At 49.8% G+C, this 25,775-nt stretch overlaps 1 protein-coding gene across 1 annotated transcript; it reads left to right on the forward strand.

Moving 5' to 3' along the window:
* The first annotated feature begins 2,681 nt into the window (after positions 1–2,681).
* On the forward strand, positions 2,682–25,142 carry SIPA1 (signal-induced proliferation-associated 1). The gene is made up of 15 exons (XM_063145839.1): positions 2,682–3,698; positions 5,802–5,926; positions 7,367–7,555; positions 9,718–9,892; positions 10,292–10,395; positions 10,754–10,911; positions 13,495–14,092; positions 15,005–15,279; positions 16,192–16,419; positions 17,111–17,201; positions 17,655–17,823; positions 18,842–18,940; positions 20,409–20,487; positions 21,726–21,807; positions 23,835–25,142. Exons 1-15 carry the CDS (start codon positions 2,801–2,803, stop codon positions 23,985–23,987), a joined length of 3,423 nt encoding a protein of 1,140 aa, XP_063001909.1. The 5' UTR covers positions 2,682–2,800; the 3' UTR covers positions 23,988–25,142.
* Positions 25,143–25,775: the final 633 nt, after the last annotated feature.

The raw sequence follows: 25,775 nt of genomic DNA on the forward strand, positions 1-25,775 counted from the left end.
CGGCTTCGTCCATTTTCTTCCGCTGCCCCTTACGCCTGGAACGCTCTTCCAGAACATTTGAGAACTACAAGTTCAATTGCAGCTTTTAAAGCTCAGCTAAAAACTTTTCTTTTTCCTAAAGCTTTTAAAACTTGATTTTGATCTGACTTTTATACTGTTAGTTTTACTCTACCCTGTGCCTGTTTGGTGCCTTCTCTTCCCCTTCTTATTGTTTTATTATGATTCTATTAGAATGTAAGCCTATGCGGCAGGGTGTTGCTATTTTATTGTTTTACTCTGTACAGTACCATGTACATTGATGGTGCTATATAAATTAATAATAATAATAACTACAGGAAACATCTTTCCTGAAACTGTGAGCAGGTTTGTTAATTCAGAATAAGACCCCAGCCTCTAACTGAGCGCGACACTCACCATCCTTGCACCTCACAGGTGGGGAACCTGAGCCCAGGGCCCCAATCCAGCCCCCTGAGGTTCCTTTCGCCACAACCGCCAATGCTTTGACTGTGTCCCAGCTTCTGCGTAGTCCTTGCCCCCCCGTTCTAAAAGGTGGAAAGGCTTTAGTTACTGGCAAGAAGACCTTTAAGCTCAGAGGCACTGATATTATTGATTTCTTGACCACGCCCCTTTTCCCCTTTGGCTCCTCCCATGATAGGTTCGATAGGTTCCCCAAACTCTTCAGGCTGAAAGGGGTTCAACACCCCTGCTGTACGTGCGTGTCTCGGTGGTCGCTCTTTATTCCTGTCGGCCTCGCCAGTGGGTTCCTTGAAGGGAGAGGCAACGCCTTGGGTGCGGATTTTGCCGGCCATCTGTACCCTGTCTGCCACGGGGAGAGTTGAGCTGGTCAGATGCTGATTGGCAGCGACAGGGGCTAACGTTTGCCCAACGACTCGGCTAATCGGCTCTCGACGTGGGCAGGGATTTGGAACGTGGGACGGAGCCCTGTTTTTAACGCCGGGGGGTATGCGCACAGGAGCAGTTGGTTTCTGAGTACGTGCAGAGCGACAGGCTTCCTTTGAGGCTGTGAAACCGAGCCTTGAGCAGGGTCAACACCTTTCTTTTAACTGCCGTGCAAAAAGTGCCTCTTCCTGGCTCGAAAGGGTGCCTCGACGGGCGTGGGGGTGGGCGGGGGTGGGCAGCCCTAAAACCACTTCCTGAAATTGTCCCTCCTCCCCTGCCTGGAAATCCCAAATTGTGGTGGTTAGTGGGGTTTTATTGACTCAGCACAGAGGGAAGCACAGCCTGTGCAGGCAGGTATGGGCCGCTCTGTCCTTTTAATTCCGGTTCCCAGCACTAAACAAAGGCATTTAAAATAGGTTCTGGGGCTTCTGAAGTTTGGAATGCATGGATTTGGGGACACCCTGCTCATCCCGATTGATGTTTAGGACCCTGCTAACTTTCCCCCCAGTGCATCCTAAAAAAGAGTCAGGAAGAAAGATTGCTCTTTGAATTAAATTCTTTGGTTGGGTGCCCAGCTGAACGAAATGAGATTGCTTGTTGCGACTGCATTCATAGAATCATAGAATCATAGAATAGCAGAGTTGGAAGGGGCCTACAAGGCCATCGAGTTCAACCCCCTGCTCAATGCAGGAATCCACCCTAAAGCATCCCTGACAGAGGGTTGTCCAGCTGCCTCTTGAAAGCCTCTAGGGTGGGAGAGCCCACCACCTCCCTAGGGAACTGATTCCATTATCGTACTGCTCTAACAGTCAGGAAGTTTTTCCTGATGTCCAGCTGGAATCTGGCTTCCTTTAACTTGAGCCCGTTATTCCGTGTCCTGCACTCTGGGAGGATCGAGAAGAGATCCTGGCCCTCCTCTGTGTGACAACCTTTCAAGTCTTTGAAGAGTGCTCTCATGTCTCCCCTCCATCTTCTCTTCTCCAAGCTAAACATGCCCAGTTCTTTCAGTCTCTCTTCATAGGGCTTTGTTTCCAGACCCCTGATCATCCTGGTCGCCCTCCTCTGAATTCTACACACACACATTCTACACGCACACACAGCAGACACACTGCCCTCATTTTCACTGGAAGAAGAACAACACGCAGTGTTAAAATGGGGAGGGGCGTGTGTGTGTGTCAAGAACGTTTTCTGTAAACCAGCTGTCTTTTCTGGTTCCCCCCCCCCGCCCCCCTTTAACACGCAGCCTTGGTGCAATTATGGGAGAAGAAGGGACCGTAGCAGAGCTGTTTTGCAACCAGGAAGTCCCGGATTCCAAACCTGGCATCTCTAACTAATGGCAGAGCCCCTCCTGGAGTACTGCTGCCAGTCCGTGCAGACAGTATTGAGCAACATAGAGAGGTGGACTGACTGTATAAAACAGCATCCTGTGTTCCAGGGAAGCTGAGCTGGGCTGAGGCTGAGCACCAGCTCCGTACACCCTCCCAAACTGTCTCAAATCATATATTCTTTTGACTTGGTTTCTTTTCCTTTGCAGAAATCCGCCCTCACCATGGTGAGTCTGGTTTCCCCCTTCCCAGCGATGCCTGGTAACTCCGGACGCCTGGGGGGCGGTGTGCTGAACCCCTGCTTCTGAATGGTGTTTGCCTGCCGTTGATGCCAACCGGAGTCACGCCGGGACGGAGCAGCTGCTCAGTGGGATCTGGGAGTTTCTCTCCCCATGGGCGGGGCACTGGCCTCTTCCCCACGAGACACGGCGGACCGGTCTTCGCTGAGGACTTGATTTGCCGGGAAGCCCGGGAAAGTGGGCCTTCTTTCCCACCCAGCTGGAGACGTGGGTGGGAATTCTGCCCGGTCCTTTGGGTCACCGGGGCAGGGTCCGAAGGGAGAGGTCCGGGAGGCGATGCAGTCTGACGACCTTTTCATCCGCAAGATCCGACGCCACTCCAATCGCCCGCCTCTCACCTCCCTCTCTTTCGACACCTTCCGGGCGCCCAAGCCTGCGGTCAGCGAGGGCCCCTGCGGCCCCCTGCTGAGGTCTCCAAGGCGTAGCTATCTCATGCATCGCAGCAACAGTGACGTGACGCTAAGCGAAGGGGAGTTGGGCGTCACCCCCGCCCCCACCCCCGGCTCTGCCTTGCCTCCCGCCCCCGGAGCGGCGATACACCGCGTCAGCAGCAGTCCAAATTCGTCCGTGAAGGGGCCGGCGCCCCCCCGAGCCCGGGCACACAGCCATGAAGAGCCCCGGGCCGGCAGCCCCACCGCACGGCGCTTCCGCGACCCCCTGCTCCTGCTAGGCTTGGCGCCCACCGAAGTCTGGGAAACCGAGGCGGACGGCACGCTGCCGGGTGATGGAGGCGGCTGCCAGCCTGTGCCCGAGGCGGCCGCTCCGGTCTGGGGCCGCCACTTGGCTCACTACGACGTCCAGAGCATCCTGTTTGAGCCGGGCGAAGTGGCGCGAGAAGCCGAGAAGCCGGGCAACGTCACCACGGGGGCATCGGCGGCTTCTCAGTCCCGACAGGTGGACGCCACGGCCCCCTTTGAGGGAGAGGCGGGCGAGGACAAAGACGGGTCTCTGGTGCTCAGGTGCCCCTGCTTCCGCGTGGAGGCCGGAGGCGAGGTGGAGTGGGGTCTCGGCCAACACAGAGGGTCCCTGGCGGGGTTTCACTGCCCAAACATGGCCGTTTCTGTGCTGGAGGAGCCTCGAGAAAGCTACGGGCAGCGAACCAGCCGGACCAGCTACGCCGTTGAATACGCCGATCTTGGAGCCTGTTACTACCGGAAGCATTTCTATGGCAAGGGTGAGTCACTGGTGGCTGGATGAGAGCGGACGAGGGGACGAGAGGGAAACCGCGTCCTAACGGGCTAGGGATCCAACTTGAGGCATCCCAACACAGGTGATCAGTCTGAATGTTGCAGACTGATAGGCCTCACGCTAGATTGCTTGGCAGAATTTTAATTCTAAAGCCAGTGATTTCGTGGTGGAACATTCACTCCCAGGGACGTTATTTCGCCTCCCCGTGCTTCCTTTTTTGCACGGTGAATTCGTATTGAAGAAGCCATCGGTGCCAACAATTTAACCCACTACAGGTCTATCCCCACAGTGACCCTCGGCATTGGAGTTCATTGAGCAGCTCTTAGGTGCACTGAAGTTCATTTATGAGGCTGTTTCTTAAAACCAACAGCAAATGGCGCTATTGCTCTATTTCACTGAAGTTTAGGAAGGGATAGGAATCTATGCGAATTTTGTTTCGGTTCGCAAGTCACCGAAAAACGCCTCGTTCGCATTCCCAACTGCATTTTTTTCTCCTAAAATGTTTGCCGATTCCCAAAAGTGTATTTGCGTTGTGAAATGTGTACATGAAAAAAATGCACCACTTTTTCAAAAGGCCGTGCAGTTTTCACGTTGCATTGCCGTTCGTTTAATGCAGTTTTCCCATTCGCTCAAAACAAACAGGAATCAGAAATGCGAATGCGAATCCAGGAGAGGCAGGGCTCAAACCTCGCTCGTTCGCCCATCCCTGGGAGGGAATTGTGATGCTAGTTAAGGCCTTGGAAAGGTGGAGAAATTTAGGGACTTGGAGTGTACTGTGTGCGTGTGGGGAAGGGGAAGGTTCACAGAAACCACTACCAAATAAGAGGCAGAAGTAAGTTGCAATAGGGTAAACTAGGTCACGGGGAACTAGCTGACTACTGTTAGTGCAAGATTCCTGCTTTTTGCAGGAGCTGGTGAGCTTTCAATTTTACTGTATTTTTATTACGTATGTTGACTTGAGAGCTTCAGCTATAGGAGTACACATAAATGGAAATAATCATCATAATAATATAAGATTCTGCCTTCTCCTGCGTAGGCCGCCCCAGTCTCTACGCTTGGAGGAGCCTTATTACCGTGCTGTCATGTCTCTCAGAAAAGCTTGTGCTTTCGATGGGAGGCAAATGAAGAACCTTGCTTAAGTAATCTGCAAAGCTTTTATTAAGCAACAAACATCTCTTTAACCTAATAGAGTCTAACATCTTTGTAACAACACCCTAAGCAATTACTATGCAAACGAAGCAAGACAATTGTCCGCTCAAGAAGAATAGGAAGCCACTTCCCAAACGCCCGTAACTTCAGAGCGCCTGGTGCGGAGGCAGATTCTGGTGTAATCAAATAGACTTTCTCACACCTTCCTTCCGCCCGGTGTGTTTGAGCTTCTGGCAGACCCTAGCATCAGCTAGCTTGTCGGGTTGCTCTCATCCAGAAGAAGGCTCACTTCCCACTGAGTGTGTAGGAGTTGGCCTTGAGGAGATAAGCTCTGGAAAGGGCTGACTCCCAGCTGGGGAATTGCCCCTGAGAGCTTCCTCCCCCACTGGTCCAGGCTGGCTGGTGTCTGGCGCTGCGTCTTCTAGTTCTGAATCTGATTCTGTTTGATTACCTGAAACATCTTCTCCCGAAACAGGGGCAGTAGGGTTAGACACGTAACTTGGCCTACTGAGGCTCCTTTAGCTGTGGTGTGAGGAGGGCCTTCTCAGCTGTGGCACCCACAAGGCAGAATGTTCTCATCGATGTCAGGCAGGCTCTTAGTGTCGAGTGTTTCCACCAACAACTTGAAACACATCTGTTTCCCTAACCGTTAGCACTGTCAACTCCTCCTGATCCTGTGAATGAAATGTTATCGTTTTACGGCTGCTTTGTTGGTTTATGGCTGCTTTATTATTTGATCATGGCTTCTTTTCTTATTCTTTTGTTTTAGTGATGGATTTTCTTGTATTTGATCATGATTTTATCTTGCAAACAGCTTTGGTTTTGGTTTTTAAAAATTTAAAGCGTTATAGAAATCATCTGAGATGATGATGATAATGATGATGATGGAGTGGAGAAGAATGAAGTGGTCCGTAAGGTCTCCTCCCTTATCTCCCCACAGAACACCAGAATTTCTTCGGAGTGGACGATCAACTGGGCGCCGTGGCTGTGTCACTCCGGCGCGAGGAGAAAGAAGGCAGTTCTGGACCCCAGTACAACTACCGCCTTATAATACGCACAAGCCAGGTGGGTTCTTACAACTTTCTGCAGTGGGCCATGTTTATTTCCCACCTGTCGTGTGCACCAGGTCCATCCCCTGCCTTGTGGGAACATACGTGCCCCATTCTGTGGTCACAGGGGAAGCTCATGCCATCTGAGTAAGGAGATACAGTTTATATCAAACCGTCAGGCCAAGGCAGGCGAGGTTGAGTCTGGTCAAGTCAAGTGTATCAGGCTCAAGCTAAGTAAAGGCAGAAGCCCTCTTGTGTAAAGGACAGCTGCAAAGCTCAGGGTGAGTTTTGCTGGATAGAGCCGCAGGGCTCCGTCCTGGGCCCAGCGCTCTTCAACATTTTTATTAATGATTTGCACGAGGAGGTGCAGGGAACGCTGATCAAATTTGCAGATGACACAAAATTGGGTGGGATAGCTAATACCCTGCAAGACAGAAACAAACTTCAAAGTGATCTTGATAGGCTGGAGTGCTGGGCTGAAAACAACAGGATGAAATTTAATAGGGATAAATGCAAAGTTACAAGATGGGGGACACTTGGCTCAGCAATACTACAAACGAGAAGGAGCTTGGAATTGTTGTAGATCACAAGCTGAATATGAGCCAACAGTGCGATATGGCTGCAAGAAAGGCAAATGCTATTTTGGGCTGCATTAATAGAAGTATAGCTTCCAAATCACGTGAGGTCCTGGTTCCTCTCTGTTCGGCCCTAGTTAGGCCTCATCTAGAGTACTTTGTCCAGTTCTGGGCTCCACAATTCAAGAAGGATGCAGACAAGCTGGAGTGTGTTCAGAAGAGGGCAACCAGGATGATCAGGGGTCTGGAAACAAAGCCCTATGAAGAGAGACGGAAAGAACTGGGCATTTTTAGCCTGGAGAAGAGGAGATTGAGGGGAGACATGAGAGCACTCTTCAAAGACTTAAAAGGTTGTCACACAGAGGAGGGCCAGGATCTCTTCTCAATCCTCCCAGAGTGCAGGACACATAATAACGGGCTGAAGATACAGGAAGTCAGATTCCGGCTGGACATCAGGAAAAACTTCCTGACTGTTAGAGCAGTACGACAATGGAACCAGATACCGAGGGAGGTTGTGGGCTCTCCCACACTGGAGGCATACAAGAGGCAGCTGGACAACCATCTGTCAGGGATGCTTTCCAGTGGATTCCTGCAAAGAGGAGGGGGTTGGACTCAATGGCCTTTTAGGCCCCTTCCAACTCTACTATTCTGTGATTCTAAGTTAGTGTTGTATGAACCCTGTCAGTGACTTGCCCAAGGCCATACATAGGAAGTCTGTGGCAGAGGTGGATTTTAACGCCAGCTCTCCCAGACCTTTCTAACCACTGAGCTATGCTGGGTGCTGTAGCCTGCCACAGAACACAGACCAGCTTGTGTGATTCTCCTTTCGTCCCCTTGATGGTTATTTCTCCCTCACCTCCTTCCCTCCCTCACCCTTCCAGCTCCGGACTCTACGAGGATCCATTCTGGAGGATGCTGTTCCCCTTGCCGCTCGCCACACCTCGCCTCGAGGCATCCCTCCCAAGAAGCTTCTGGAACACGTGATTCCTGAGCTCAACCTGCAATGTCTCCGCCTGGCCTCAAATTCCCCCAAAGTTCCAGAGACCTTACTCAAGTTGGACGAGCAAGGGGTATTATGGCTTTTGTTTGCTTGGTTTTATTGAGTGATTTTAAAATGAGTTTTTAATCTCCTCTTTCACTTGAACGATCCGGTAACTTCATGCAGAGTATTACAGCTGTGCAGGAATACAGGGTTAAAAATAAATTGTGTGCATACTCACAGCTGCGCAACTGCACAGGTACACAGTGAAAACTACTCTTTAGAAGAAATTCTCCTGGAAATTCCTCCCCTGTCTGTGATCAGCTGAGACCAAAAGCTTTTACTTCCTAGCCAGGCTGGGCAGAGGGGTGCCGGTGGATCCAGTTGGCATGGGCCTATGGTTTTGAGGGGACCCCTACTCCGAGTCCCCCTGGTAGAGACAAAGGGGGACCCTTTGGTAAAGATTTGTTACAAAGTATCTCTTCTCTTCAACGTAATTGACTTTGTTATCGATGGCCTTTCACGTCGCTTTTCTGCAGTCGGGGGACATTTGTGGGGTTTTTGATTTTTTGTGACACTTTAAGCAGTTAGATGATGATGATGATGATGATAATTTTATTACATTTATATACTGCCCCACAGCCGAAGTCTCTCGGCGGTTTACAACAATTAAAAATGTTAAACATTAAAAAGTATACAAAATTTAAAAAGCCATCAGAATCATAAAAACAACAGTATCCATTTAAAAACAACAATTCTGAGGTCCGTTAAAAACAAACTTAACGTTGTTAAATGCTGTTAAAATGCCTGGGCGAAGAGAAAAGTCTTGACCTGGCGCTGAAAAGATAACAATGTTGGCGCCAGGCGAGCCTCATCGGGGAGATCATTCCATAATTGGGGGGCCACCACTGAAAAGGCCCTCTCCCTTGTTGCTATCCTCCGAGCTTCCCTCGGAGTAGGCACTCGGAGGAGGACCTTAGATGTTGAGCGCAGAGTACGGGTAGGTTCATGTCAGGAGAGGCGTTCCGTCAGGTATTGTGGTCCCAAGCTGTGTAGGGCTTTATAGGTTAAAAACAGCACCTTGAACTGGGCTCGGAAACGTATAGGCAGCCAATGCAAGCGGGCCAAGATTGGTGTTATATGCTCAAACCTTCTGGTCCCAGCTATCAATCTGGCCGCCGCATTTTGCACAAGCTGCAGCTTCCGGACCGTCTTCAAAGGCTGCCCCACGTAGAGGGCATTGCAGTAATCTAATTTGGAAGTTACCAGAGTATGGACAACTGAAGCTAGGTGAGAATGAGTTGTCACAAAAAGCTAATCAGTTTCAGCTGCGATACCCAAGTCCTATTTCAACTGACATTCAGAGCGAAGTGGTTCTTAAAAAAAATTTTTTTTGATGTGAATTTCAAACTCGATGCTGTTTCACCGAAGGAAACTTGTGGTCAAATATCGAACTTGAGATTGGGCAATACTTTCCCAAATGTCCTCATCGTGTTGTGCATTCTGTCATTGCCAGCAACGATTCCCTCTAACGTGAGGAGCTTCAGTGTCCTAAAACAAATCAAGTCATACTTTCGGTCCGCGATGGTGCAAGAACGTTTGAAGGGATTAGCAGTTTTGAACATTGACATTGACAAGGAGAAGTTGCTTGCATTTTCTGTTGTTGTTGATGGATTTGCCCAAAGAAAAGCACGTGAAGCATTTCTGAATGTGAAGAAGTGATGTCTTATATACATCTTGAATAAAAGTACATGCCGTTACCTTTTTTTCAATAAGTTGTTCTATTTATTTATTTATTGCATTTTTATATTGCCCAATAGCCGAAGCTCTCTGGGCGGTTCACAAAAATTAAAACCATAATAAAACAACCAACAGGTTAAAAACGCAAATATAAAATACAGTATAAAAGTTCATATGTATTTAGAACTGATTAAAAAAATACTTAATGAGCAGTTTGAAATGGGGCCTTCATTTCCCATCTGGCGTGGGCCTATGACCAGCTTTCCCAGGCCCTGTTCCTAGCAACCCTGAACCCCAGAACCTTTTTTTTTTTAAAGAAATTAACCCTTTGAAGTTATAGATCCCACTGGGTGAATTCTTGGTGTTTCCTTTTATTTTGCCCCCTCCTTTTCTTCGCTCTTTCATTGTGCTCCAGAAGATGCAGCAGAGGCAGACAAGCTCTGTCTGTCCATCTGTCCAAGAAGCTAAGAGAGGACCCCCAAACCATCTCCTGATTTTCTCTCCTCCCCACAGCTCAGCTTCCAGCGAAAAGTAGGGGTGCTCTATTGCATGGCCGGCCAGTGCTCCGAAGAGGACATGTACAACAATGAAAAAGCAGGGCCAACCTTCCAGGAATTCCTGGACCTGTTGGGCGACCGTGTATGCCTCCGCGGCTTTGACAAGTACCGTGCGCAACTAGACACCAAGAGTAAGTGTGGGGCATGGTCAGCTGCCTATATGCACGTGTGCAAATGCGGAGAACTGTAAACATTTCCGTTGAAAGCGTTATTAATTTGTTGGTGTGCACCATGAGGGTGGAATCTTATGGTGTCAGGGCCGTATCCGGGTTATGGGGGGCGGGTAGAGTTCCCTCAGTGTGTTCCCTCCATATCAGTGGGTCCCGCCCGACTTACTTATTCATTTAAAAGAGACTCACCTGGACCAGTTCTGGGACGCAGTTATCAGCAGTGGTTGGGATGGGATCAGCTCCTTTGAAAGTCGACATAAGAATATAGAGTCATAGAATAGTAGAGTTGAAAAGTGCCTATGTGCTACATCTAGTGGTACAAGTGTGTTCAATTTCTTTCTCTCCTCCTCCTCTTTGCAGATGATTCTACGGGCACTCACTCACTCTACACCATGTATCAGGACTATGAGATCATGTTCCACGTCTCTACCATGTTGCCCTACACTCCAAACAACCAACAGCAGGCAAGTGTGGGCTTTTTGCTTAAATACAATTGGGCGAGCAACTTGCACGCAGTAAACGGGGAGATGGGGTGCATTGTTCTTGGCTCTCTCAAAATACGGAAATGCTGGATCTCACTGACAAGGGCAGCGAGATGTGAACATAGAATCATAGAATTGTAGAGTTGGAAGGGGCCTACAAGGCCATTGAGTCCAACCCCCTGCTCAATGCAGGAATCCACCCTAAAGCATCCCTGACAGATGGTTGTCCAGCTGCCTCTTGAAGGCCTCTAGTGTGGGAGAGCCCCCTAGGTCATGGGTTCCATTGTTGTACTGCTCTAACAGTCAGGATAATTTTCCTCTTCTGTCCCTTTTTTTGCAGCTACTGAGGAAGCGTCACATTGGGAATGACATTGTGACCATCATCTTCCAAGAACCCGGCGCCTTGCCCTTCACGCCGCGCATGATGCGTTCCCAGTTCCAGCACGTCTTCATTGTGGTGAGAGTGCACGAATCATGCACGGAGCACACTACCTACAGGTGAGGAGGCGGAGTGGGGGGAAACTCAGATAAAGTCGCCCTGACTTTTCAAAAGAAAATGTTGAAAACCGTCTTAGCGTAATACCTTCGCGAGGCAGATTTAAAGATCGCTGCAGTCAGGGTCTTCAGATCTCTTCCATCGGGCCAGACAACAACCAAGGAGAAATAGGGTAGCAATAGGGGAAAGTGGATAATAATAATAATAATAATAATAATAATAATAATAATAATAATAATAATAATAATAATATATTTCTTACCCGCCTCTGCACTTGGATCGAGGCGGGGAACTACAGCGAATATAAAACACATAAAAACGGATTAAAACATAGTATACATGATAGTGTGGGAGAGCCCACCACCTCCCTAGGTCACTGGTTCCATTGTCGTACTGCTCTAACAGTCAGGAAGTTTTTCCTGATGTCCAGCCAGAATCTGACTTCCTGTAACTTCAGCCCGTTCTTCCGTGTCCTGCACAGCTGTTAAAGATACAGGAGGCCTGTCCTCCTTTTCCTAGGGTCACCCTGCCTTTAGATACCCACATCCTCATTACGCACTGCGATGGTTATGCAGTGTGGCATATTTCTAACATATTCCCCCCCTAGTCTATAGACTAGGCTTCACCTCCGACTCCTTAAAACACCATGAAGTGCCAATTCCCGTTTCCTGCTCCTTCCAACAATGTACCCCCATCTTTTTAGGGCTTTTCTGGAACCCTTTTTCCTCTCTGTGCCAGTAGAGGGCGCTGCGAGGCCTCCTATTGAGCGGTTGTCAGGGTGACGCAAAGTACCAAAACCGTCGGGCTTTGGGCCTACTTCCACGGCCAACTCGCTCCCTTCAGACTGTTGCAACCCAGCCGAATTTCGCACATTCGTTCCAATATGCAGTGCCTAGTATCTGCTTCGCCTGGCTTTCCGCCATGGTTGCAACTGGCCGTCTGGTTGCCGTTCCACCTCCTCCCCGTGGCCTTGCCCGCTGACACCCACCTGTCCCTTTTTAAAAGTAAAAAGATGGTGCACCGTTCTCTCTCCCATGTTTTTGGCCTACTGTTTTCAAGAGAAAGGATATGGAGTCATGGAGATTCCTGTACAAAAGAGGATGAGCGAAGCAGATACTAGGTATTACATATTGGAACGAATGTGCGAAATTCGGCTGGGTTGTAACAGAAGTTGAGTCTGAAGGGAGCGAGTTGGCCGAAGAAGTAGGCCCAAAGACAGAGGGTTTTGGTACTTTGCGTGAGGTGCTGGTTCCTCTCTATTCAGCCCTGGTTAGGCCTCATCTAGAGTATTGCGTCCAGTTCTGGGCTCCACAATTCAAGAAGGACGCAGACAAGCTGGAGCGTGTTCAGGATGATCAGGGGTCTGGAAACAAAGCTCTACGAGGAGAGACTGAAAGAACTGGACATGTTTAGCCTGGAGAAGAGAAGATTGAGCAGAGACATGATAGCACTCTTCCAATACTTGAAAAGTTGTCACACAGAGGAGGACCAGGATCTCTTCTCAATCCTCCCAGAGTGCAGGACATGGAAGTTACAGGAAGCCAGATTCTGGCTGGACATCAGGAAAAGCTTCCTGACTGTTAGAGCAGTACGACAATGGAACCAGTGGCCTAGGGAGGTGGTGGGCTCTCCCACACTAGAGGCCTTCAAGAGGCAGCTGGACAACCATCTGTCAGGGATGCTGTAGGGTGGATTCCTGCATTGAGCAGGGGGTTGGACTCGATGGCCTTGTAGGCCCCTTCCAACTCTACTATTCTATGATTCTATGTCCGTCCGTTAGCGCCAGAGTGCCATGACCGTGCAGCCTAGGGATGTGAAACTAGGCATGCATATTAAAGGGGTCCTAGAGGTGCACGCCTTGGGGTTATTTTCCTTTTTAAAATACATGAGCTAATTTTAATTAAATGTGTCCTTGTAGCTGAAGCCTGCAGCAACTTGGGGTTAGACCTCCCTAACCAGCAAGGAGCATTGCATCCATACTGTTTGAATCTAGAGGAAAATTTGTAGTCCAAGGGACAGTTATAGGGTCTTAACGCCGGGAGTGGGGCTATAAAGATGCACCTTGGCACAGGTCATGCCTGGCAATGCCACTGGGCCTGGATTTGCTCAGGTGGGGCAAGCATAATGTGTCCAAACTAAGGGCTTCAAAGTTTGATGCAAACAGCTTTGGCTTACTATTATTATTATTATTATTATTAAGCAATATGTAATGACCCTGGGACCCTGGGTCTCTTTTTTGGCTCATCGTTTTTAAAGTTGTTATACTGGTTTTAAATGTATGTGTACATTGTTTTTGTGGTTTTTTAATCTTTGTATATTGTTTTTAAGTGTTTCTATCTTATGTGAACCGCCCAGAGAGTTTCGGCTATGGGACGGAATACAAATGCAATAAATAATGATGATGATGAGGAGGAGGAGGAGGATACTGCAACCTGGCAAAACCAGACCCATTTGCTAGTATGAGAATGATTTAGAAAGAGTAAATTTTTTGGAGGAGAAATGCAAGAATTGTTCCAAAAGCCGTTGAATGTAAAATTTGTGACCTGCAAACCCTTTTCTCCTCTCCCTACGGCTGCTCTGCCCAGCGTCGCAGTGAGCTGCACCGAAGACATCCCGCCGTTCGGTCCCTTCATCTTGGCTAAGAACTGCTTCGTCAAGGGCCCCGCCTTCCGGGACCTTCTGCTCGCCAAGGTGATCAATGCAGAAAACGCGGCCGAGCGCTCCGGGAAGTTCCACGCCATGGCCACGCGCACCCGCCAGGAGTACTTGCGTGACCTGGCCCTCAATTACACCACCACCAGCACCTTGGAGGCCTCCTCGTCCCGCCTCGTCCTCATGGCTTTGGCTGCGAAGAAGCGGGAGAAATCTAAAGTGCCGAAAGCCGCAGAGGCACACAGCGCGGGGGCTTTGGTGTGGGGCGTGTGGGCACGGGACGGCAGCAGAGGACCCGAGAGCAAGACTTCGGAGCTCCGGGGCCTGCTGGGCATCTCGGCGGAGTTTCTAGTCCTCATTGACGCCCGCGAGAAAAGGGTGGTCTTTAATTGTTCCTGCCGGGACATCCTGGCTTGGACCTTCTCCGAGAGCTGCACTTTAGACCTCTACTACGAGACGGGAGACTACATCTGCATGCGTGTGGACGAGGAGCAAGCATCTGATATTCGTGACATTGTCCACCGGTTGCAGGTGCGAATTCGCTGGTATTTGCAGGGGGTGGGACATGCTGGAATTTTGATTCATAGAATCATAGAATAGCAGAGTTGGAAGGGGCCTACAAGGCCATCGAGTCCAACCCCCTGCTCAATGCAGGAATCCACCCTAAAGCATCCCTGACAGATGGTTGTCCAGCTGCCTCTTGAAGGCCTCTAGTGTGGGAGAGCCCACAACCTCCCTAGGGAACTGGTTCCCTTGTCGTGCTGCTCTAACAGTCAGGAAGTTTTTCCTGATGTCCAGCTGGAATCTGGCTTCCTGTCACTTGAGCCCGTTATTCCGTGTCCTGCGCTCTGGGAGGATCGAGAAGAGATCCTGGCCCTCCTCTGTGTGACAACCTTTCAAGTATTCTAAGCCACACTGCACGGTTAATGACTGGTTTTTACTTTTTTCAGGCCTTTCCTCTTTGCCTCGGTTTCTCCCAGTCTGTATTTCCATAATTGGAAATTGTCTTCTTCTTCTCTCTGCTGCTGCTTAGGATTTACTATTTCTGTACTTGCCCTGTTGAATTATTTTTGACCTGATGTTTTGTCATGATTTATTTATTTACTGAAAGTATTTTCCTCCCGCTTTTCAGTCAAAAAGGGCCTTGGGGCAGCTTACATAAAACTGGTCATACGAGAGAGTCCCTGCTCGTAGGCTTAGTATCTAAAAAGGCACAGCACACAAGGAAAGAGGAAGGGGGAGGGAAGAGGAAAGAACGAGTCTATCAGCAGGGCTGACGGAATGGTCTCGCTTCTCTCTCATCTCCCTCAGTTTTAACTGTAGCCTAATTTTTGTTTTGTTTTGTTTTGGGAATAAATAAAAAAGATCTTAGCAAACCTACCGGCCCTGAATGACTTCCTCGTTGTATGTGTGTCTCTTCCTCCCCCTGTTTTGCTTTGGCAGCTGGTGACCCGAGGCTGTGAGACGCGGGAGCTGACCCTGTTGCGGAATGGAGTCGGGCAGCTGGGCTTCCAGATGGACCACGAGGGCTTCGTGACCGAGGTGGAGCGCTTTACCTTTGCCGAAAAGGCGGGACTCCAGCCCGGGGCTCGCTTGGTGCGGGTCTGCGAGAGACCCCTGCCCAGCCTCAGCCACGCCCAGACCACGGAGCTCCTGCGCACGGCCAAGAAGGTCACCATCACTGTGGTGCCCCCAGATGAGAACGGGAAACCCAGGAGGTGAGTTGCCTTTTGTGGGGAGGGGTGAGGAGGAGCAGACGCACTCCGTTACATGAGCGCATGGATTTCTTTGGGCTGGTCAGCCCAACCTGGTCAGCCTCCACCATACCGCTGCCTGTTATAAATGAAGTCATAGAATCATAGAAGAGTAGAGTCGGAAGGGGCCTACAAGACCATCGAGTCCAACCCCCTGCTCAATGCAGGAATCCACCCTAAAGCATCCCTGACAGGTGGTTGTCCCGCTGCCTCTTGAAGGCCTCTAGTGTGGGAGAGCCCACGACCACCCTAGGTAACTCATTCCATTGTAGTACTGCTCTAACAGTCAGGAAGTTTTTCCTGATGTCCAGCCAGAATCTGGCTTCCTGTCACTTGAGCCCGTTTTTCCACGTCCTGCACTCTGGGAAGATCAAGAAGAGATCCTGGTCCTCCTCTTGGTGACAACCTTTTAAGTATTTGAAGAGCGCTATCCTGTCTCCCCTCAATCTTCTCTTCTCCGGGCTAAACCTGGCTAACAAGTCAAAAACATCACAGGATACTAATTCCTGTTAGACCCATTTCTTAGACGGTTCTGTTAAAAATAGAGTTGTATTTGATCGTTTGAGACCATTGTTCATTTACACTGCTTGCTTTAGTCAGAAATTGGGGTGGGGGGGGAATCCATGCCCCCCCCCACAAATAGAGATATGTTCTTTTCAAAATTATGGGGTATAGATATATTTAAACCTTCAGACATAATCGGAGTAAGAGAAAGGAAGAAAACACACAGAAAAGTGTTTATTTATTTTTATGTAAACCATATGCTTTCTTCGCCGCACAGTGTTTTGCTTTTAGGCCTATCTGTAAATTCGTAGCCTGTTTCATTTCTTTCTGCTCTGTTTCCTTTTGATTGCCTCTTCTTTTTCCCCTGAGCAGAAGCTTCTCAGAGCTGTACCAAAAGTCTTTACAAGAGAAGAGGCGAAGTGAGCCACCAGCTGGAGACGTGGAGCTGACCAGGCCGGGGAGCGAAGCGGGGTTCAAACCGGCCACACTCCAGCTCCTGCACTCACTGTCCCTGCAGGACGGGCCCCCCCACAGCCTGGCAGAGGAGAGGACTGAGTTTCTCTGGAGTAACAGCGATGGAACGCCTGGACCTCTGAACCCGTGAGTAGCCTTAGGTCCCCTCTCTGCCTCCACCGTGGCTCATGAAACTCTTCTACTGATATATATCCGTGGCATATACAAAGGTGTTTGGTGGGAGAGTCAGGGCAGATAAAAGGTAGGACGTTGCATAGTCAAACGATGGAATTTGCTACCACGAGATGTAGCGATGGCCACCACTTTGGATGGCTTTAAAAGGGGGTTAGATAGATTCCAGGAGGAAAAGGCTATCAATGGCTACTACTCCTGATTAATGATTTTAACTGCCATGAGCAGGAGAAGAGAGATGATGGCGATAATAATAAGGAGGATGAAAGCAAAAGAAAGCACGATTTCCTCTTGTGTATTTGCACTGTTCTGCTACACCACAGTGCCACCTAGAGGTTATGTAGGGGAAAAGCAGAAAAGGAACTGCTCCTCGTGTAGCGCTCGGATCTCAAACTGCAAGTAGATACAGCTGATTCACAGCCTCGCGTCGAAAAGCTGTATGAATGCGATACAAAGGTAGCCTGCGAAAAAAGGGCGGTGTTTCATATACGCTGGCTGAAATTTGCGCAAGAGGCTGGTTTTTCTCTGGGTCCCCACCTCCCTCTTCGTCCGTCACGCAAAGCACATCGACTCCACCTCCTCTGTCCTCAGAAATTCTCCATTCCTGTCTGCTTGTTTTGAGTCTCCTGCGTCTCTGTCTTTGCAGGGTGCCACCTCAGGACACCCCCGTGGTAGCCAGCCCCCCTCCAGATCTGATCTTGGCTGCCACGCCCAAGGCTCCCCCAAACCTGGATACAGTAAGTTTTTCCTAGCATCCTGGAGTGGATTCGGTTTCCTTTGGAATGAAGTCACGGGGAGGCCTGCTAGCATTTTGTTGCAGTTGGGTTTATTTACAAATTGAACAGGGGCGTGCAGCTTAAAATCTTTTGGAGCTCCAGCTCAGCTCTCTGCTCCCTCCCCAACTGGCCTGTCTGACTCCCAAATCCATGGTAGCAGCTCTGTGTTACTCTAAACCCTGCATTTTCCAACTCACAAACTATAAACAAACTTCAGTTGATAAACCCTGTCGTTGATGAGATTAATAAGAACTCTGTGTTGCTTCTCTGTGCTGCTCACCTGAAGTTTCTATAGGACTAGAAACTTTTTGTTTGTTTAAACTCAGCTTCTCAGGAAGCTGTTTCAAATTCTATAGCTTGTGGGAAACGGCAGAATACAGCCAAGCCCTGCTCTTACGGCTGCCTTCCTTCTAGGACCGTCCCGGAGACCCTGCCATGAACAAAAAAAGCCCCCTCGCGGGCCCAGAGGTCAAAGGTCCGCGACCCCTTCCGCCTGGAGAGAAGCCCCCTCTCTCCTCAGAATCCAGCGAAACGGATAAGTTCCTGCCCCGGACGCTTTCTCTGCGGAACTCCATCACCAAAAGTGAGTCTTTGCCCTACATTTCTCCGGGAGGGCAAAGACACACCTGTGTGTCGTGTTTTTCAGAACACTCCTGCTTTCGATGGGAGGCAAATAACGAGGCTTGCTTAAGTAATCCACAAAGCTTTTATTAAGCAAGAAATGTCTCTTCTACCTGAAGAGAGTCTAACCTCTTGGAAACGTCCCCCTAGGCAAAACTATGCAAACTAAGCAAGACAATTGTCCACTCAAGAAGAATAGGAAGCCACTTCCCAAACGCCCGTAACTTCAGAGCGCCTGGTGCGGAGGCAGATTCTGGTGTAATCTAATAGACTTTCTCACACCTTCCTTCCGCCCGGTGCGTTTGAGCTTCTGGCGGACCCTAGCATCAGCTAGCTTGTCGGGGTGCTCTCATCCAGAAGAAGGCTCACTTCCCACTGAGTGTGTAGACCATTGGCCTTGAGGAGATAAGCTCTGGAAAGGGCTGACTCCCAGCTGTGGGGAATTGCCCGTGAGAGCTTCCTCCCCCACTAGTCCAGGCTGGCTGGTGTCTGGCGCTGCGTCTTCTAGTTCTGAATCTGATTCTGATTGATTACCTGAAACATCTTCTCCCAAAACAGGGGCAGTCGGGTTAGACATGAAAGTGTGTGGCTATTGCTGGGCTGGCAGAAGGAAACCTCTTTCAGTCCACGGGGCCTTGCGGGCAGGGGGAGTGTATTCCAGTGGAGGGCTGATGGCACAAGGGGGAGGAGCCGAAGGCCAAAAGGGGTGGGGCCACAAATACCAGCCTATTATAGCTCCAACCTCTTCCTTCCTGGCCTTAAGGAGAGGCATTTCAACCTTCTTAGAAAAGGGGAAATTTGTATCAAAGCTAGAAAGCCACTAGTGATCAACCATCGGGCGAGAGGGGGGGTGGCCAGGGGGCGTGGCTATTTGGCGAGGCTCAGATGGACAGATTGGGACCCTGGGCCTGAGTCACCCCCACCCCCGGCTCAGGCTTTGTTTGAGGACAGAGGACATTGCCCTCTCGTTTATCCCACAGTTCTGTCCGAAGCGAGCGAGTCCCTGGAAGACGAGTGGGAATCGATTGCCAACTTGGCGTCTGCTTGCAACAACCTCCTGGAAGCCCTGTCGAGAGAAGGTGGGTGTCGGGAGCCCAGCCCGACTCTCTGGGGTCTACCTGGTGGCAGGCTGGGAGCTGGGGTGTCTGGCGGTGGGAGGTTTCCACGAAGGGGACCTGGGCTCCGCATCCGAGGCACAAAGGGACCTGCTTCGTGCCCGGTTGAGTCGTTTCTCCATCTGACCCAATATTTTCTTTATATTTACTTACTTGTTACTTTTTTATACCGCTCAATAGCCAAAGCTCTCTAGCCAGTTCACGACAACGGCAACCTTGAAAGACGAAACTGTAAAAATGCAGGTGATCTAATGCAGCAGAAAAAGTTGAAAACGGCGTTTTTATATCGCTCGCTTCGGACAGAACTGCGGGATAAACGAGAGGGCAATGTCCTCTTGTCCTCAAACAGTTCCGATTGGTTCTGACTGAGACCTGCAGCGGATTCATCGCCCCACTGACCTCAGAGCCTGTGGGACTACTGTATTTCTTCGATTCTAAGACGCACTTCTTCCCCCCCCCCAAATAAACAGCTCTAAAAATGGAGTGCGTCTTAGAATCGATGGCGTCTTAGAATCGAAGAAATACGGCAAGAGGAAAAGAGGAAGCTCCTGCAGCAGCCGTGAGCCATGCGAGCGAGGAGGAGCTGGGAGGGTATGCGCCTGGTTTTTTGTTAGTCCTGAAGGTGCTTCGGAAATCCTAAATTTATTCAGAAGTCCCATCGATTTCCACGGGACTTACTCGCGTGTCGTCATCCCCTGGTGCGCTGACAAGTAAAGAGCCGGGTCCTATGGAGAATTTGGAGCGCCTTAAACGGAACCGATCGAACAGACGCGGGACTGGAGAGAGAAGCGTTTTAGCTCCTTAATCGCGTCTTCTCCTCTCTCTCCCCGCCCAAAAATATTGTTTACTCTTTGTTTCTACGGGCCCCCCTTCTTCCCACGCAAACGGCGGTTTCTTCTCGCACGGAGGGAAAAAAGAAAAGGACACAACCATTAGTTGGTTGGCTGGGCAGTGAGGGAAATAGTATTTCTTCGATTCTAAGATGCCTTTTTCCCCCAAATAAACATCTCTAAAAATGGGGTGCGTCTTAGAATCGATGGCGTCTTAGAATCGAAGAAATACGGTATGTGTCCAGCCCACAAAACCTTGTATTGTCTCTCCTGGCTGGCTACGGTTCTCCAGAGAGACGAATCCGGGCCCTTCTTCATGCAAAGCATGTGCTCTTTTCACCCAGCTGCGACCCTTGTCCCTTAAAAATGAAATAAGATTCCAGTCCTCATGGTGCTGAAGAAAAAGGCTGATTTAAAGAGGAGCATAGGAAGCGGCCTCATATCAGGCCAAACCATGCTGATTTGGCAGCGGTTCTCAGGCAGAGGAGTCTCCCAGACCTACCTGGAGATGGTGGGAATCGAACCGGGGGTGTCCTGCCTGCAGAGCGGGTTTTCTGGCTGGATCTCTCTTACCTGTGCTTCTCTCCCCCCTCCCGACACAGGGCAACAGGAGCTGGAGAACCGGGAACCCTTGTGCAGTGCGGTGCAAAAAGCCACAATGCAGCCACAGCCCCACGAAGAGTAAGAAGCAGCTGTGTGTGTGTGTCTGGAGGAGCAACAGTGTGTGTGTCTGTCTGGAGGAGCAACAGTGGAGTGGGGGAAATCTTCTCCGTGCCTCAGTCTCCTGTCTGTGCCCTTTAAATTCTACAAGGGATTTCCCCCCCCCCGCCCCCCACAAAAAGAGTAGTTCCACATCTCCACCTTGCCTTTTGGCAAAGCGCTTTGCAGTGATCACCGACAGCCAAAGAGCGGCTGACACCTTCGGACGAATCCTGGATGCCTCCTCATGCTAAGTCAGGGCATTGATCCCTCTAACGACGCTAGGAGCGGCGAGCCTCAGGCCAGAGCCAGTCCTCCTGGGGCCCTGATCCAGCCTTCCTGAGTTCCCCAGTTGGCCAGAGAAAAACAAGGCTCTTGCGCAAATTTCAGCCGGCGTATATTAGACACCGCCCTTTTACGAAGGCTGCCTTCGTGGTGCATTCACAGCTTTTCTACGCATGGCTGTGAATCAGCTGTATCTGCTTGCAGTTTTGTTGATGAACTGAGATCCGAGCGCTGCACGAGGAGCAGTTCCTTTCCTGCTTTCCCACTACATAACCTCTAGGTGGCACTGTGGTATAGCAGAACAGTGCAAATACACAAGAGGAAATTGTGCTTTCTTTTGCTTTCATCATTATCATCATCATCATCATCATCATCACCTCTCTTTTCTCAGTTGTTCCATGGTTTCCATCTTCTGTGCAGTCCCCCCACCCCATTCTAAAAGGCTGGAATGCCTCTTTTAAGTCTTCATGACTGTCCATCAGAGCTTTAAGCTACAATAGGCTGGCATTTTTCGGTATTTTGCCCACCCCACCCCCCAATCTCTGAAATATGGCCCTTTCGCAGCCTACATTTTTGCAGGCTTTAGGAAAATCCTGAAGACTTTAGTAATTTCTTGGCTGGAGATTGATTTATTATTCACTGTTTATTAACATGGGATTTTTATTCTGCGTATTATTGTTTGGGGTTTTCCGTAATGACGTCACCTTGAGGAGGTTGTGCCTTTAAAGGCAGCCTACACGTATTTTTAAATATAATAAAATAAGCAGGTGAAGTAAAGGCAGTTAATAACTGTGTGATGAGGTATACAGAGAGGGCTGGAATTAGTGAGAAGATTTGTTTCCCAGGAAAAGGATGTGTGTGTGTGTGGGGGGGGTGTATTCATGTTGACTGGCTGTCATTATTCCTCCCTCTCCCCTGTTTTGTTAACCATGTAGGTCCCAGGATGATCTTAGTCTTGCTGACAAGGTCTTGAAGTTAGAATCAACGCTCAAGACACTACAGGAAGATCTTCAGAGGGTGAGAGAAACATCAGAGACAGAGAACAGGGGCTGAGGGGGCACGTAGAAAGACACACACAAAGGGAGGGAGAGGCATACAAAAAGAGAGGCAGGCAGAGAGACACAAACACACACAGGCAGAGAGAGACAAAGAAAACACACACACACACAGAGGGTTACTGTGCCTGAAACAAGGCAGAGCAGCGCATGCGCTGGGCTTGGACCTTGGGACGAAGCCGGGCCAAGGAAGACCCAGCAATATGCTACTTCAGCCCAACGCTGCTCTTCCAAAACTGATGACCATCCAAAAGCTGGTAAAAGACTTTTTAGGAAAGCATTTGGTACGTGCTTTGAACGTGCTGCTTTTAATACGTCTCTGTTTTGTTTAAGTATTTTGATTGCTGTTGGGTTGTTACTTTCAGCTGCTTCAATGTTTAGCGTTTTATGCTGTCAGTGGAAAGGATGTTTTACATTATTAGTCGTCATTCTTTATTTTATTTATTTATTTATTTATTTGCCAGAAAGGCAAATGCTATTTGGGGCTGCATTAATAGAAGTATAGCTTCCAAATCGCGTGAGGTGCTGGTTCCTCTCTATTCGGCTCTGGTTAGGCCTCATCTAGAGGATTGCGTCCAGTTCTGGGCTCCACAATTCAAGAAGGACGCAGACAAGCTGGAGCGTGTTCAGAGGAGGGAAACCAGGATGATCAGGGGTCTGGAAACAAAGCCCTACGAAGAGAGACTGAAAGAACTGGGCATGTTTAGCCTGGAGAAGAGAAGATTGAGGGGAGACATGAGAGCACTCTTCAAATACTTAAAAAGTTGTCACACAGAGGAGGGCCAGGATCTCTTCTCGATCCTCCCAGAGTGCAGGACACAGAATAAAGGGCTCAAGTTAAAGGAGGCCAGATTCTGGCTGGACATCAGGAAAAACTTCCCGACTGTTAGAGCAGTACGACAATGGAATCAGTTACCTAGGGAGGTTGTGGGCTCTCCCACACTGGAGGCATTCAAGAGGCAGCTGGACAACCATCTGTCAGGGATGCTGTAGGGTGGATTCCTGCATTGAGCAGGGGGTTGGACTCAATGGCCTTATGGCCCCTTCCAACTCTGCTATTCTGATTCTATGTTTTCTTCTCAATGCAAGTAGCAGCTTCAAAAGAAGAATAGGAGTGGAGGAAAGGGTTAAAATTTACCTCCCCACTTACTGCCATCTCAATAATTATCAGCTCTTCTTTTCATCTCTTGCTATTGATTGATTAATTGATTACATTTATCTACCGCCCCATAGCCGAAGCTCTCTGGGCGGTTTAGAAAAGTTAAAAATAGTGAACATTAAAAAGTATACAAAATTTAAAACATCTTTTTGACATATTTTTTTTTAAATCACACTAAATGCAGAGACACATTTAGACCTGGTTCACATGTAAGGACAAACCAGGAAGAGAACCTGGTTGGGTCCTGAACTCTGGGTTGTTCACCGTCAACAAACCATAGTTAAACCAAACTGCAGGGTTCATACATTAGGACAACCCACAATTCAACGATAACCCAAACTCAACCCGCACTCTGGTTTGTCAGTATGTACGAACCAAGTCACAACCTCGCATCTAGTTTGGCCCTGTCTTTGGGCGACTGGAGAATATGTTACAAAAGTAAATTTTGGAAGAGTCACGTCGGCCACTGTGCCTCCATGGGGACCTTTGTATCATCCAGTTCCTAACATTTAACCATTGCTGCTCCTTAACAAGGTTCTGGGAAGGGGACAGAGGTGGAACACGGCCGTTTCCAAGTGACGTATTCCGCAGTGGAAACCACGTCCATATTTTCCTGCAGGAGGCTAGATTTGACTTCTGCTCCCCTGGCCTAGACAGACGACAACTTCCAGAACCCAACGAGTCCATGGTTTGGGCTGGGTCTCAGTGGCCCAAAATGATGAGAACAAAGCCGGTGTCCCAATCCCGAAGAACGGGTCTGAAGCATAGGGTGACCTCTCCACCACCACCACCACCACCACCACGTTTCTCACCCTGTTTTCTTCCTCTAGGAGAGGGCCGAAAAGGCAGCCTTGCAGGCCGAAGTGCAAACCCTGCAAGAGAACACGCAGCGCCTGAAGGAGGCATCAGAGACGGCCGCAGCCCAGCTCAGCCAGGTCACACAGATGCTGGGCGGCCCGCCGGCGGCCCCCCACTGCCCCTGAGGCACCCAAGACGTCCCCTTCCACCTCCGTGTCCCCACGAGGGGTCACCCGGCTCGTTGGTTCTCTCGGTTTTCTCGGGGTGCAACAGAGACTTTGGACAGGCTGTACGGTTATCCAGCTCCCCACCACCCCTCCCCGCCCTTAAGACGCACGACCCACCGGCCTGCGATCCGGTTCTCTCCGCTGGCCTGGGGGACATTGACTATTTCCAGAACGGGTTTTGGGGAGACGGACACGTGGGTCCAAACGAGCACTGTTTTCATCCAGCCTTCCTTAGCGAAAGGAGCTCCTTGAACCCCTGTTCGTGGACACCTACCTTCCAAGACCTGCTGTCCCTTCCTCTATTTGTACACCAGCCTGTAACCTTTAGTCCGGAGCTGTACGGCCCTCCTAGCTGTGGGTGGGTCGTTTCGATGGTCGTCGTGGTCGTCGTCGTCGTGTTGCCGGTTTTCATTTTTCTGTTTTTTTTTTTTATTATTGAATTACGATTTGGGGCCCGGGACTTTTCTGGACTATTGTCACTAGCCCCAGTGGGAAACGCCACGGCTAAATTAATTCACCAGGCAATAACTGCAGTTCTCCTCCGAGGTAGGGGAGGGTGTACTCTTGCCCCGTGTTGTATGACGCAGCAGGGTCAGCGGGGCGGGGAAGACCTGCGCCGTCCTTCTTGGCACCTTTGATTCCTCCTCCTCCTCCCTCCCTCCCTCCCTCTTTCCCCTCTCCCTAACTTCAGCACTGATTTGGGTTCCGCGGGGTGCCCCCAGCCAGCGTGCCCAATTAACTGTGAAACGTTTGAAAGCTGTGACACATCTGATCCTTCTTCCTTCTTCCCCCTTTTTCCAAATGCACTTGTAGCTCCTGGGCTCTTCCTCGGTGGGGATGGATAAATCCACCCCGCTATTTATCTCACCCTCGGTGGTGCTATCCATTTAGCGTTCCCCATTCCAGCTCCTCTTCCTCCCTGGCCGAGATCTGGGCCTCCCTCCTTCCTGGTCCCATTGTGTCTTTGTGTTCTGTACATACCTTTTCCTTCCTTCCGTCCTTCTTTGCTACCTTCCAGGACGGGGAGAGTAGAGCCAACTATCCTTCCCTTTCTCTCCCGGCCCTCCTGCCTGTCTCTGAACTGGTTGTGCGGACTCGTGGTGCCCCTCCTTGTGCAATAAAGTCATGTTCTGCAGCCACCATGTCATCTCGTCTGTTATCTGTCCTGACGCCTTCTCCCACCCCGGTAAACCGAGGCCAGGAAAGGGTGATTCGGCCGAAGGAAAGGAAAGAGAAGCTGGGCATATTTGGTGTTTACATCTGGAAAAGACACACCGTGTGTGTGTGTGTGTGTGTGTGTGTGTGACACAACCACACCTCTTCCACCTTTTTTTAGCCTCCCCCCACACTCACCCCTGATATCAGAGCGTCAACGCTCAGTAAAACTCCTCTCCCGATGGCTTGCTTCCGGACGGAGCCCGGAAACCACTTCCTTCAGACTTGTACTTAGTGGCTTTATTTCTTCCTTTCAGGCCGTATAATTAGGTGAGGTTTAATCTTAGGCTTGACTGAGGACATTTTATCATCAATGTAATGGCGATTCTTTCTCCCCCCTCGCCCCAGCCTGTCTCATTGACACTTTCCCCTGCCTCCTCCACCCATCCAGGCTTCAGTTCCCTGCTTTTCTGCCCACTGCTTACGCGACCGCTTTTCTCACATGCCTTTTCGGTTTCCGTCTTCAGGGCCCGCTTTCTGCTCGGCACCGAAGTCCTCAGATAACCCTGTCTGATCAGCACCTCTGCCTTC

Source organism: Elgaria multicarinata, chromosome 21 (genome assembly GCF_023053635.1).
Source record: "Elgaria multicarinata webbii isolate HBS135686 ecotype San Diego chromosome 21, rElgMul1.1.pri, whole genome shotgun sequence".
Classification (NCBI taxonomy): Eukaryota; Metazoa; Chordata; class Lepidosauria; order Squamata; family Anguidae; genus Elgaria; species Elgaria multicarinata.